The sequence below is a fragment of the Morus notabilis genome, unplaced genomic scaffold (assembly GCF_000414095.1).
Source record: "Morus notabilis unplaced genomic scaffold, ASM41409v2 Scaffold266, whole genome shotgun sequence".
Taxonomy (NCBI): domain Eukaryota; kingdom Viridiplantae; phylum Streptophyta; class Magnoliopsida; order Rosales; family Moraceae; genus Morus; species Morus notabilis.
Window position 1 is genome coordinate 126,439 of NW_010358660.1, and position 15,325 is coordinate 141,763.

Consider the following 15,325-nt stretch of genomic DNA (forward strand, 5'->3'; position numbering starts at 1 on the left):
CGTTACTCTATTGTAATATAAGATTCTCATGCCTCGTTCGTTTCACTGATTCGAATTTAGAATTCGAGTTTTGCTACAGTAAAAAGCTCTCACAAACAATCACATCTAACTTTTTTACTACAGTAAAAAGCTCTCATATACAATCACATCTCAACTCAAATTCTAAACTCGAATCAGCGAAACGAACGAGGCCTCAGAACATAAAACTCCAATTTCCACAAATCAACAACCTGAACGGCCAGTTAACTAATCTTATTCATCACACTATAGCTTGAACATTAAAAAAACAAACAGAAAAACAAAAACAAAAAACAAACAAAGAATTAAGTCATACTAGGAACAAACTAACGAAAATCTTCTTCATTTACGAAAAAAAGAACCTAAATTATCGTCGACGACATGTACAAAGATGAATAATCCGCCGTCCGTGCAAAACAATATATCCCGTTTCCGATGCATTCTAAACTTCTTCCCGCGCTTCGCTTCTCCCTCAAACGTCGTCGTTCCTTTACGCTTAAGCTTTAGCACGGCGTCGTTTCTTTAAGCTCAAGCACCAAAACGGCGGCGTTTCTCAACGGGCTCTACGACAGCGTCGTTTTCCTCAAGGTTAAGGTGCTCAAGCGGCGTCGTTTATCCACGAAAGACCGGCCTCTCCAATCCCGGCGATGAGCTCCTCCCACTGAGCCTCCCCAATCTCTCCGCCGCTCTCCGCCACCCTAACCTCCCCAAACACCAACCCCGGCGCAACCTCCACCGCCGCCGCCACCACCGCCACTCTCCCCTTCCCCATCCCCACATTTCACCCCTCCACCGCCTCCTCCGCCGTCATTCCCGTCGCGAACCGCCTCTCCTTCCGCCGCGCCCCAAACAGCCCCGACAGATCCAGCCCCGACGATAGCGATATTATCTCGAACGCGTTCGCCGCCACCAGATCGTAATCCCGATCGCACTTGTATATCGGATTGTCCGGCTCCAGCGGTAGCGACTTCTTGAACCACGGCAGCTCCACCAACCTCTCGATGCTGATCCTCGTGCCAGGGTTCGGATCGAGGAGGCCGTAGATCAGCTTCCTCACGGTTTTTGAGATCGAATCTGGGATATCGATTTCGCGGCGGTGAATTTGCTTACACATTCCGGCGAGGTTTAGGTCCGAGAAAGGAAGGCGGCCGGCGAGCATCACGTGGAGGATCACGCCGCAGGACCAGGCGTCGGCCTTCGCACCGTCGTATCCGCCTCCGCGGCGGAAGAGGATCTCCGGCGCGGTGAACGCCGGCGTGCCGCAAGCCGTGTGGAGCATCCCGTTCTTGATCCGCTCCGGCAGCGCCGAGAGGCCGAAGTCGGAGACCTTGAGCCTCCCATCGCGGTCGAGGAGGAGGTTCTGCGGCTTCACGTCGCGATGGGCGACGCCGTTCCGGTGGCAGAATCGGAGGGCGGACACGAGCTGCTGGAAGTGGCGGCGAGCTTCCGATTCCTTCATGATCTTCTTTCCTTTGATCCTCTTCAGGAGCTCGCCGCCGGCGGCGAGCTCCATTACGAGGAAGATCTTGGTCTTGGTGGCCATGACCTCGTGGATTCTGAGGATGTTGGGGTGGTGTTTGAGACGGCGCATGGCCTCGATCTCTCCGATGATCAGAGACTCCATGGCGGCGTCGAAGGTCTTCGACTTCTTGTCGATGATCTTGACGGCGACGGTGGAGCCGTCGGAAAGGGATTGGGCCTCATACACCTTTGCGAAGCTGCCCGAGCCCAAGAACCGGCCCAACCGGTACTTGCCGAGGATAGTGGTTGCAGTAGTTGGTGACGGCGGAGGAGGCGGAGGAGGTGGGACCCCTTCTCGCTCCATTTGGTTGTGAGAAAACCGGGAGAAGAACTGAACGGGGACGAAGGCAATTTGTGAGCAGGGAGTTTGGTTTTATAGTGAGGCGTTCTATTTTTGTGTTTCCCAAACTATCCTTTTGTGTTTTTTTAATTATTATTATTATTTTGTTTGTTTTTTTTTAGGTTTGTTTAGGTATGGTTGGTTTTGTATTTTCTTAAGGTTGTCCACATGTTCATTTAACTGCCTTTCCAAATTTCGATCCTCTTATTGTGGATCTCTGGCTCCTCAATCAGGGGCTCCCATGAAATACAATAGAGCCCGCCAATTTATGGAGAAATTATTTAATTTTACGGAGTCCAATAGAATTACTTGTTACAATATGTAATTATAAATTTTTTACATAGTAATAGTAATATAAGATTTATATAATTTCATATAATATGTCACAATATTACGTTTTGTTTTGTTGCTTGAAACGAATAGTAATATTAATTATTTGCATAGTATTTCCTTCAAAATATATATATATTTTTTGCGTAGTGATGTAACGTTTACTTATGATGTAAAAAAGAACAATTATTTACGTACATTCTGATCTCACTACTACACCGAGTGCAAGTGGATACATAGATACATGCATGTATATTGGGATAACAAACTAATTTCATGACTTGTGCTACACGATTAAACAAATTAGCTAAATCAAGCTAGTTTCCTTTCTCTTTTTCAATTTCTTGCGAGTCTTAAAGTCTAATAAAGTTAAGTTTAAGAATCTCTATTCATCTTATTTTATACAAAAGCCAACCACGTTTTAAAATCATTAATTTCTGTTATATATATAAATCCATGAGCAATATTTGAAAAGCGTTAAGCTAATGTCCCAAAATATGCACAAACAGCTTGGTGGTGGATTAAAAATATTAATAATTGGAATCAAGAGAAAAAAAAAAAATAAAGCAAAGAAATGGTCAATACAGGGAGGATATAGAAATGTGCTCATCCCTGTTTTTCGCAAGTTGGGGGACACATAAACAAATTAATAATAATAAAGCAAAGAAATGGTCAATACAGGGAGGATATAGAAGGAATTATGCTCCTATGTGCTCATCCCTGTTTTTCGCAAGTTGGGGGACACATAAACAAATTAAAGAAGGAAAAAAAAAAAAGTTAATGAAAATTGAAAAGCACTAGAATAGTTGCACTAATTAACCATCAATAAAGGCAATAATGTCAAGCTTATTAATCAATTTCCTATCATATCGCCTAAATAAACAAAAATATCTCTGTGTTGAAAAAGAAGCCCTAACAAATCACCTTTATAACCCACTTATTATTTCTTCCAATTAAAAGAGATTTTGCATATTTATATATATGACTAACTTAAAGAAGGTGGAAAAGAACATCATGTATGACCAGAAAAAGAGCAAAAATAATGGTATAGAAAAAAAAGAAGTAGAAATAGAAGAAGAATATAGTGAAGTATTAACTGGCTATCACTTATAATCAGAAAACATGAATAAGAATTAAGAACTAATGGACCGTCACAGTTTTACTTGGCCCCTTAAGTGGGGACGTTAAATAAATGTGACAAATAGTTGGATTTAAGCAGGCTATTAAGGAATATGAGCATGACCCTTCTCATGGTTTTCTTCGAACTTTCGTTTCACGGGTACGTAGTGAAAACTCACTAGCACAAGTTGCACCTATCACTTTTTTACTTTGTCAAATATCTCGCCTGAAAATTGAAAAATACTAAGACAAAAAAAAAAAAAAAAACAAAACAAAACAAAAAAAAAACCCCTATTTTTGAGGCTTATATTATGAAAAAAAAAGATTACGTGAGGCATCACTGTTGAACATCACCACTAATATAAGGTGGTCTCAGCTATATAACTTATGTTGTAAGACTCACTATCTATTAATGTGTGCTGCTCATCACGTACCGTCACGCATAATATTATTTCATATTATAATATTCACGTTGTATTAATATTATTTCATATTATAAGATTCTGGCCGTGTAACTCATGTTTTGATATTCACTTTCTATTATTGTGTGGTGCTCATCATAATTCATCATAATTGTAAGGTTCAATTTGTATTGAAACATGCTTGCTAGTCAATTTAAGCAGACGAAGAAATAACGTGAAAAGGGCTTTTGAGTAATTTAACAAGAGTTTGAAGTCAGGACAGTAACGGCTCAGAAGTGTTTAAGCCACAAAAATTTGAGAATGTTTTTTGTGTCTCTCTCATTCTAGTTTTGACTTTGCTTTCCTTGTGGACGTCGGCTGTAGAGGGAGAGAGAAGAGTGCGTATTGTGTTTGTATTTTTACGAGCTCAAAAGCATGACACGTGCTAACGCATGCGCGTATTATGTAAATAAAATATTAGGGAAAGTACGAGATTAGCGTAGAAACATCTTTTTATTTTCTTTTTCGGCTTTTTTTTCTTTCTTTAATAGGTGAAGCGTATTCTGTTTGAGTGTCTTCGAAAATAAAGAGACATTTAATTCGTAGATTAAAATCATATGATTAGAATTATTTTTAATTTATATGTATTTTTTATGAGAAAAAATATTGTAACGAACCACGAATCATAATTCGACTCAGAAAACGAATCCTCCAACTAAACAATCCCTTAGAATAAAATATTTGAGTTAATCATATTAATAAAACATGTCTTAAATGAAGGTCACAAACGTTAAAAAGAAAAAAACAAAGAACAAATAATATTACTAATTATTTGCCTATTATTCTCTATTTCCTAGTTCATGAATATTAAAAAAAGGGCTAGAATTTAGACGCTACAAATTAATAACCAAATTGCATTTACGACGAGAACTTGGACTCAAGAAAAAAAAAAGGAAAAAAAAAAAAAAAGACCACTTCTTACTTTACAACTCACGTAGAGATAGTTCGATCATAATTGATAGGATATTGTTAGACTTAAACACATGCATATATAAAACAAAACAACAAAGTTGATTGATCTTCCTTTTCAATTAATTAAAAGTAAAAATAATTGGTCAATTAGATTTTTTCTAATCATAAGAACAAGTGATTCTATGGGTCAGCTACTACTTTAGATTTTGTTGTAATAGAAATTATCCTTTGAAGCCGGTGATTTTTGGGGCTTTTTACTTTTACTAGTTTGTAATATGCTCTGCATGTAGCCACGTTAGAGACACTTAAAAAGTTTATTATTTATTAAATAATAAGAAATTTATTTATACAATAATTAAAGGATTTTTAAAGTTATTTTGAAAAGAATATATGTAAAAATAACTTTTGATAGGATAGGGATTACGTGAAAAAAACAATTTAATAGGGACTCATTTGAATAGAATAATTTTAATCATTGACAAAAAAAAAATAAAAACACATGAGAAAAAATTACTTTCATAGGAGTGATATAAGAAAAAAAATATTTTTAAAAAATTAAATGTAAAAAAACATTCACAAGAAATAAAAAATATTTAACACATAAAAAATAAAAAGAGGAGAAAAAAAGAAAGATAAGAGAAGGAACGGCCACTTGAGTGCCCACGAAAAAGAATTTTAACTCTTTATGTTGAGATATAACTTATCATATATATTTTCACTTTATGTACGATCGAGAGGTTCGTTTCCGTTTTCTTTTTCTTTTTCCTTTAACACTATTAAAAGTCTAGACATAATTTTGTTTTTTTGTTTTTTGTATGAAAATATCATTTATCCCCCTTTCTCTCTTACATGGACTACCATTTGTTTAGTTTTTTTATTTACTCAATTTTACTTTATCATTAATTCATATTTAATTTGTAGTGTTAATTTAAGCAAGATACGTACAAAATGGCCAGTCATCATGCAAAGCAAAAATATAATCAAATATTTTGGATGCTGCCTCATCTTTTACAATTTTAGTATTAAAAACTTGAAGCCGTTTACTTTATTTTCATTTATATTTTCAAGGAACACATATGGGCCAACTGCCAAGCACTAGCCGTTTAAGTAACAAATGTAATGGTGCATATCCAATTAAAATAATACTGTTGGGATTTTTAATCTAATGTGACAAATCTTCCTATGTGGCATTGATGATTAGCGTGGGATTTGTGCATTTTTTTTTATTGTCATTCTTGTATCAAATCAGTTTAATTACTTGTTAATGCTTTTACACATTGTTTTCGTAATTTGTTGATTGATTTCATCATAATTTATTTCCATAAATAACTGATTTGATTGGATATTTGGAGATTTTGTTGATTGTCAACACAAGTTGATTTGTAGGCTAATATTCTGATTATTTGTAGGACTAAGTTGCTGTTTTTAGTGAGATAATATTTTGATTTGCATATCACAAATTTATCTCATTTATTTTCAACAAACTTTTGTGATTTTAGTTTTTATGGTGTTGATCCTTGTACATAATTGAATCTAAGTTCATTAAGGATCTTTTCAGACTTTGATTATGTTCACATGACATTTCATTCAGTGTTTTCCTATTCAATTATGTTCTCATGATTGAAACCATTTTAGGTAACATATCACAGTTATCTATCTAGATTGTTTTGACAGCTGCAGGTTTAGATATTTTGTTCACAAAGTAACAACTGGGGCAATTTAATCAAGAAGATCGCAATCACATCACATCCTTGATTAAGTGGAGAGTCTCTAGACCTCTCTCATAGTTGGGATCTTTATTTATGATCTTATTTAGATCTTTGATGGCGAGAGAGAGCACATATTCATTTCGAGTGTTTTATTTTTGAGAGTAAATTTGAGTGCTCCCATTGTGCTTTAGTGTGAGAGAAAAACCAAAGTTTTCATTAGGCTTTCTTTGTAACTCCTCAACCCTGTTAGTCTGTGAACTTTGTGTAAATCTAAAGTAGGTCTGAGGAGGAGCCAAAGGTGGATCGTGGCGCTCGGAGTAAGTCAGGAGGATTGAAGGCAGGCATCGTGCTTGGAGTAGGTCAGGAGGACCAAAGGCGAGCATAAGACTTGGAGTAAGGCAATGAGTCTGAAGGCGAGTCAAGAAAGAGTCATCACAAGTTAGAAGTTGGTGTAGTTTCGGAGGATTCTTGTAAATCCAAACTTTGTAATTGTTTTGGTAATAGTGGATTCCTCCTTTATGTTGGTGTGTTCAGCACACGTGGTTTTTTCCGAAAGAGTTTTTAATCATGTTAAATAATCATATCATTGTGTCATTTATTATTTTTTAATTTTCCATTATAGAGTAATTTTTATTTTACTATTTAGACAAGGTTGGATAAAGCGTTACATGCGTGCAAAATGCTGATTGTTAGTCCATCTAATCTAACAAATACAAATATCTTAGACAAAGGCATAAATTAGCGGTCACCCGTGGTTATTATAGTCTTATGTTGATTATTTTTTAATATTATGTCTTGTCAGTTATCATATGAATATTTCTTTAACAAAGTTGTAGTTGGCGCCTTCCTCATAACTATTTTAGTGATATTTTAAAACTTAACGATTTAATGTTGTAGGTGAAGATGGCCCATTCAGGCCACTAACTTGACGGGTTAAGATCTCAATGTCTGATATCAATGTATTTGCTTTCTTTTTCTATGAAAATAATATAGGAAGAAACAAATATTCAACTCAAATATTATTTATAAAGAACATCTCAATTCATGATTGTTACATTTGATTAGTGCGTGTGCACCATTTTGGACCGTTGTTTTATTGCTATAAAAAAATGCTTGGTTTGGCAATTATGAGAAGAAGTATATGATAAGCTAGATTAAGGTACATAAATAATGTTTTTAAATTATGTAAACTTCAGTGTTTTTTTTTTTTTCTTAAGAGAGAGAAAACTTGAGTATATGTTCACACGATTTTATTGACTTTCACACAAAATATAGGCAAAATTTAGGTTAAAAAATTGGGACAATTAATTACGAAGATCAGCCATGTACAATTTGACCTTTTTTTTATAATAAACTTCATCCTTATTTTTGAAAACTACACCCATACCCTTTAGATTTATTTATTTTTTTCAATTTTATTCTTCTTACCCATTAGTTACAAAAAAAAAAAAAGAAAAACACCTTTAAATCCTATAAGTACCCTCTTAATTAGCTATATATGTTTCCCAACATGCATGGTTCTTAGTTTGACAGTTTCAGGTGTTCATAACCTCAATCACATGCCAAACAAACACTAATTCAAAGAGTCATTAATCATCCTAAAATAAAGAAACGGGGATTTAAAAAAGAAAAACAAATCAATGTCTATATAGTAGAAAGCCAACTAAAGGAGGAAACTAAAGTAAAACAACAAGTTTCACGAAGAATCCACCCATTGGGACATTTTTATCTGATACAAAGGTTTGTTCTTCTTTATTGAAAGGATGATCAACCAAAGTCTTGCGATTTGGGGTTGATTTTTTTCCTATCATCTTCGAAATGTGGAAAAAAGCTGTTTGTAGAAGGCATTCTTCTTCATTTTTTTAGCGAAACGGGCTTTTTATTACCTAATTTGGAGGTCTAAACCTGCAAAATAATGAAATTAAAATTAAAATATGGATTCCAAAAGGTATCATTTTCTGTAATTATTCCCCAATAAATGTTATGAATCCTAATGACTTTGCCAAAGAAAATGATGTGAGAAAACCTTCTGCTCAGTTCTTTTGTTGGTGAGTAAAAGTTTAGAGGGAGACAACCGGTTGTAACTATTTTTTGATATGATTAAAGGAGTCTCACATACTGAATACTACTCGGATTAAGTTCTATCTACTTGCGTCAAAGATACAACACATCACTATAACTAGGGGTGGTAATTCGTATCACGTGTCGTGTTTGATCATTTTTTTAAAAAATTTACAGTCAACCCGAACACGACCCGTGACATGAAATTTTTTAAAAACCGCAACACGAACACGACACGACCACTTTACGAGTTGACACGACACGACTTGAAAATGACCCGTGACACGAAATTGACCCGTGAATCCGAAATTGACACGAAAATTGTATACTTTTATTTAGTTTTTTACATATTAGAAATAACTTAAAATTCATAACACACTAAATTACAATAGCATCCATTGAAATTAAGCAAATAATAGTATAAGATTTTGAGTATAACTATCATGATATCATAAGTTCATAATAAAATTTAAAATATGTAATGAAAAATATATGTATTTTTTAGTTTTTTACGAGTTTCGTGTCATGTTCGGGTTAGGCGGGTCCAACCCGAAATTGACCCGTATTTTTCGTGTCAATTTCAGGTCGACCCAATTCTGACCCGAACCTCTTTTTTCTCAACCCTAACCCGCAAAATTCGTGTCGTTTTCGAGTCGTGTCGTCGTGTCGTGACCCATATTGCCGGCCCTAACTGTAACCTTAATAACCTTATTAATGAATATTGAGTTGATAGCTTGGAAATAGTCTCATTATACACTTTATGTAAGGTTCAACCAATAGTTTAGAAATAGTATCAACCACTTTTGCATAAGCTGAAATTTGACAAACCGCTTGGAAATTAAACTAATGCCACTAGATTACCCCCTTCCATTTTGTCACTTTTTACAAGAATATACCATAGCGCCAAGAATAATATCTTGAAGATATTTTTGAAAAAATCTTTGTTTATTTTAGACCATTCCTTTATATACAAAAGCCAAATGAGATGGCAAGAAGCTGCATTTGTAGTGATGATTAGAAGGGTAAAATATTGATAAAAACAAGAAGGCGTGTGTCTGGAGGTATTACTAGTCACTAGCTATTGCCTCCCAAAAGTAGACCTTGGTTAAAACATCTTATGATATTAATTAACAAGTTGAGAATAAATAATCTTGAGTCTATAGCAATTGTCATTGTTATTTAATTGAAATGATTGGCCGGCCTTGTCCATCTTAACCAATACCAATGCACAATAAGATACTAATATGCCTTGGTCCACCACTACGAAGAGAGTATTAGATTTACATATCAACATCATGCTTGGGAATATGTGTTTGTTATGAAATCAATTACAAAGATTAAGATAAGCCAACTGTAATTTAAAGTAAAAGATAACACTTCACTGTCATTAGACGTCACTGTTTGTTTGTTTGTTTTTGTTTTGTTTTGTTTTTCTTTTTTATAAAATGCTAATATAACGTAGGTTAGTTTTACATTTGGAAGTTTCTCTATTAGTTTCTTTAAAAATAGACTATCGTCTTTTATTTTTTAACTATTAAATCTCTATTAAAATCTGTTTATTTTACCTATTTTTTTAATATATTGTGATTTTTACTAGATTCAATAGAGACCACAGAGAAACTCTTTGTTTTACATTATTGTTACCAAATGCTTTAATCCATTGGATAAGAATTAGAGGCTCACGATCATATTATCCTATAAAAACAGTGATACATCTGATTGTAGCAAATCGAATTCATTAAACCCAAAAAATTAAAAATTAGAAAAAAAGAGGAGATCAGTCTCCTCTGTCACCTTCGATGAGAACGTCGCCGTATCTCTGGGAGAGGTGGAGTTGGCGCGGAGATCCGATCCAGAAGACGGTGTCAGAGGAGTTCACGCGGTGGAGGAGATGGAGTTCGTCGTGGGAGGCCGTCAGACGTGGGGACATCGCTATTGAGTTGGGTTTTTCTTTGTCGTCGGAGTAAAGGCCTTGTCTCGAGACATGAAGGCGGAGGGGTGGGTGGTGACCGCCTCCGCGTAGGTGCTGGCGTGCAGCACCTCCGACGATGGCCGCTAGAGTCGTTGTTGTTTTTCTTTTTCTTTTAAAGTATTTTTCATGTTTTTATAGTTATGAATTAAATTAAAAAAGTTGTCATCCAATGTGCTTGTCTCTATTTTTGATTCCATGGAAATAAGATTGGGACCATTCATTTTCAATGGAAAGGCTTAGAAAACTTCCGTTATTGATAGTCGCTCTCTTTTTTTCTTCGAGGGAAATTTTTATGGCAAGACATGCAGTTTTACCTCATCAGTAATAATTGTAAGAATTGATCTTTTTAAATGTTAGGTTAATTTTTTAACGGTCAGATCTATATATTCACATTAAAGATTTATAACATACAACACAAAACTACTCATATACTTTAGATCATACTATTAAAAAACTAATTCAACAACTAAAATACAGTTCCTTTTGAGTTTTGATGGAGCAATATAACCTTCTCCACCATAAGTACACCATGTTTTAAAAGTAAACAAGTTGAAACCACGCGCGCATGCATGCGAGATTATGTAGGTAAAAATGAAAAACATATTTATTAAGGTCTTATTTAGAGAATTAAAAAATATATATGTAAAAAGGCAAAAGGAATAAGAATAAAAAAAAGGAGGGGAAAAAGGAATGAAAATTTAAAACAAAAAAACTCACTTACATAACATTTTATTAGGGAACACAATTTAAAAAAAAAATAGAAGGGATATGTATGAAAAAAATTTAGTAAACAGAGAATTAAGGAAAAATATATTTACAGGGTTAATTTAGATAGAGGACAAAAATGTATAATAAGACAGAAAAAGACGCGACTGTAAAAAGTATAGGCAAAATAAAAAAGAAAGAATAGAGGAAAAATAGAGGAAAGTTTTTTAAAAAAAGGAAAGTAAATTAAAAAGAAAAAAGAGGATTCGCCGAGATTGAAAAAAAAAAAAAAAAAAAAAAAAAAAAAAAAAAAAAAAAAAACCGGCACACTGCACCTAAATACATCTTATTGTAGGATCCAAGATTAAAGGACACGTACTATTAAACGACAACAAAACATTTGGACTGAAATAAAGTTGTTGTAGTCAGCATCAGTATCGTGATTTAAGATGTATAGTGTTTATCATTAATTAAGCTCAATTCATGGAGAGAGCAAAAAAAAAAAAAAAATCATGGAGTCATGGAGATAAAGAAAAGTTTATGCAGTAATTTGCCTACAATATCCTAATTTTTGTGTAAAAGGACAATACATCTCTCTTCTTTTTTAAGGATGTATATGCATTTCAACATTCAGCCATAGAACTTTAAGTCAGTTCAAAAAAAAAAAAAAAATCGTACCATAAAAATTGAAATCTTGTAGGCTCCGTTCAGTATCTTTACTTGAACTCATAATTTCTGTTATAGTATTTTTCCTTCATTTCTCACAAAATTTTCATTTATAATTCAAAATTATTGACTTGAACGTAAGAATCTTCGTTTTAGGGTTATATATAAAAAAATATAGATACGGTGACCTTATAAGTCTTTTTTTTTTTAATTTTGTTGAATTCAATTTATGTAATTGTTTGCTTTTTAGTTAATGAAAATAAAAGTTTTCGTCTTCAAGGGAGAGAAAAAACTTGTGGCTTGCCTCTTCCCATGTATGAAGGAAAAATATACACTTGTACACATTAGGTGCATGTAGGTAGAATGTAAGTAGGGACTCTCTGTACCCGAATTGGGAAAAATCTAGTGGGTCAACATTCCAAACTGTTGACCTAAAATTCTATTCTATGTGGGTCAAAATGACAGAGAGTCAGGTGAAACAGCTGGTCCAGAAAACAATGAAAGCCAACTCGTGCACTACTCTTGCTCCTATTTGTGGTTCTTTAACAAAAACGTATTTATACGTGTTAGATGGACATTAGTTAGGTGCTCAACAAGCAAGAAATCCTATGTAATCAATCATGCATACACAATTAGCAAAAACAAAAAACAAAAACAAAAACAAAAAAATCAATCGTTCATACACTCTTTAAAAAGCATATGTATATACATATATGTGTATATATATGTGTAACAACCTGTGATTATATTGTCCTTAGTCCATCATTGAAACTCGTTACGTTGGCATGAGTTGTAGTATTGTTGTTGAGTTGCCTACATAACATAAATCAGAACTTTTGTGGACCTACACGAAAAACACAATTATTGATACATATTCATGAATCCGCACTCAGCATATGGACCTGTATGAGTATTATGTGTATATATTTGATTACTTAATGTAGGATAGATACTTATAATAAAGGGTTTCTATATAGATGGGTAAAGTAGCATTATCATGATTAAACAATATATATATATATATATAATATATAACGGAATTTGTTAAAAGCACTTCAAAAAGTTGTAGTATTAGTAAGCTGGAGAAAAATCTGACTATTTTATTGATTAATGAAAAACTGACCAAATTACAACGTGATCAGGCTTATAACTACATAGGCTGCAGCAAATTCTAACGAAATATAACAAATACCGCAATAAAGAGAGATAATTTAGGAAATTTAAATAACAAATCCTAACCACAATAAAGACATAATCTAGGGGGTTTAAATAACAAATCCTAACCACAATAAAGAGATAATTTAGGGAACAGAACGTAAAAATAATCATAAATTTTATAAACTAAAAAATCATAAACGTAATCTTCATGCTGCATCCCTCCAGGTGGCAAAGATTCATCCTTGAATCAGCACAGGTAGCATTCTCATTTTCTCCCACGTAAGGCACCAAATGTTTGACATTGAACAAGGTCTCCCACCTCATACTCTACATGGCAACGTTTCTTATCAGCTGCAGTCTTGTGTGAAGAAGCAACGAGACGCTCATAAGTCAGCTTGTGGATCTTCTGCAAGTCCTCCACAAAATGGCGGCGGCGGTGTGGCGGCACTGTTGTATAGCCTCTACTTTCGATTGGTCAACGGCGACACCCTCTCGAGAGACAGCATTACCCGAGAAACAAAACAGAATCGGTGATTAGTGGGCACTTAGCGGTGGTGGCATAAAACTTGTCGCGACGCAAAACAGTGAGAACCGCTCAGAGATGGTCATGATGAGCCTCTGGAGAAGTGCTATAAACGAGAATGTCGTCAAAGTAGACAGACGACAAACTTGCCGATGTATGGTCGAAGCAATTGGTCCGTGACGCGCATAAAAAGGTGCTTGGCGCGTTGGAAAGGCCAGAGGGCATGACGAGCCACACAAAGAGACATTCATGAGTCTTCAACACCGTTTTCCATTCGTCACCGGGCCGAATCCGAATTCAGTGATAACCACTCTTTAGATCAAGTTTAGTAAAAACAGTAGGACCGCCTAATTGGTCGAGCAAGTCATCAAGGCGGGGAATGGGAAACTGGCAGTGCATAGTGATTTTGTTAATAGCTCGACTATCAACACACATCCTCCTCGTGTCGTCCTTCTTGGGGACGAGTAAAGTAGCGACCGCGCAGGGGCTCAAACTCTCCCTCAAGTGCCCTCAACTGCTCATCTGATAATGCGGGCAATTAGGAAGTGCTGCTCCGGGTACCAAGCCAATACAATGTTGTATTTTGCGAAGTGGTGGCAAACCATCATTAAGCTTGTCGAGGAAGACATCGGCGAATTCAGCCAGGATGGGACGAATTGTTGTTGGGACTGTAATATCCGGAATTGTTGAGCTATTAGTTTAGTTGGTTCATTTTATGATATTTGGAGAGTTTGAATTTTTTGAATGGACATATTAATATTTTTGACAATATTTGGAGATTTTATGATGATGAATTATTTTATACCATCTAGGTTGTCTTATTTGAAACTTAATAGAATTAAAAAAACAAACAGAAATAGTAGAAAATATGTCAATATAAAAAGCTTAAGAAAGTATATAAGTCAATTTTTAGTTATAGAAATTAATAGGTCATAACTTGTCAAGTTATGGTTCATAACCAGATAAGTTATGGATAAACTTATCAAGTTATGATTCATAACCAGACAAGTTATGGACAAAAATCGTGAATTATGGACAATAACTTATCAAGTTATGATTCTTAACCAGACAAGTTATGGACAAAAACAGTAATTTGACATATTTATTAACTTATGTAAACTATTGACCTATTAATTTTAATTCATCTTAAGTTTTGACCTATTTCCTTCTTTCTCTCAAAAACAAACACAATAGCCCAAAACAAGCCCATTATACACAAGCCTAACTTTAAGTTCATCAAGCTTGCTTAAGTTTATGTACATCAAGCTTCCTTAAGAAGCTAAACCTCCAAGGCAAAGTCATGTAAAGAAAAACATAAGGAAAGGAGACACATTCTCCTAATCCACCTAGTAGCAGACAAAGAAAGGAAAAGAAAGAATAGAGTGAGATAGAGAGAGGATGAAGGTTTTTACTCTATATTAACTAGTTTATAAGTATTCCTTTCACTGCATCATTTGAACAATAGTATATTTTTAATGATAGTTTTTAGTATTATTTTATCTTAGTTAACATTTCTCTCAAATTAACTGAGTTTTTGCTGGTAGCTTGGGATGAGCGTTACAGGGACGGTAGTGGTGGCCACGCCCAATTTGGAGATGAGGGCAAATGCCACGCAAACTTCATCAATTGCAGTCTTGAATTTGGCTTGTGTCAGAAAAACTACCGGATGAATAAAAGGATCCGTAACAATGGTCATGGCTGTAGAAGGATGGTCACGACTAGGAAGGAGTATAATTTTGTGGTTATTAAACAAGAAGCTATATGGGTTGGTGCGGCCGTCGTGGATCACGGAGCGGTCGTATTGCTAGGGATGACCGAGGAGGATGTGAT

General features: G+C 34.8%; 1 protein-coding gene across 1 annotated transcript; it reads right to left on the bottom strand.

Annotated features, from left to right (window-relative positions):
* Window positions 1–212: 212 nt before the first annotated feature.
* On the bottom strand, window positions 213–1,871 carry LOC21393582 (CBL-interacting serine/threonine-protein kinase 4). Its single transcript, XM_010092958.2, is given in 1 exon segment — window positions 213–1,871. A coding segment is annotated over 1 exon segment (1,227 nt). The 5' UTR covers window positions 1,844–1,871; the 3' UTR covers window positions 213–616.
* Window positions 1,872–15,325: the final 13,454 nt, after the last annotated feature.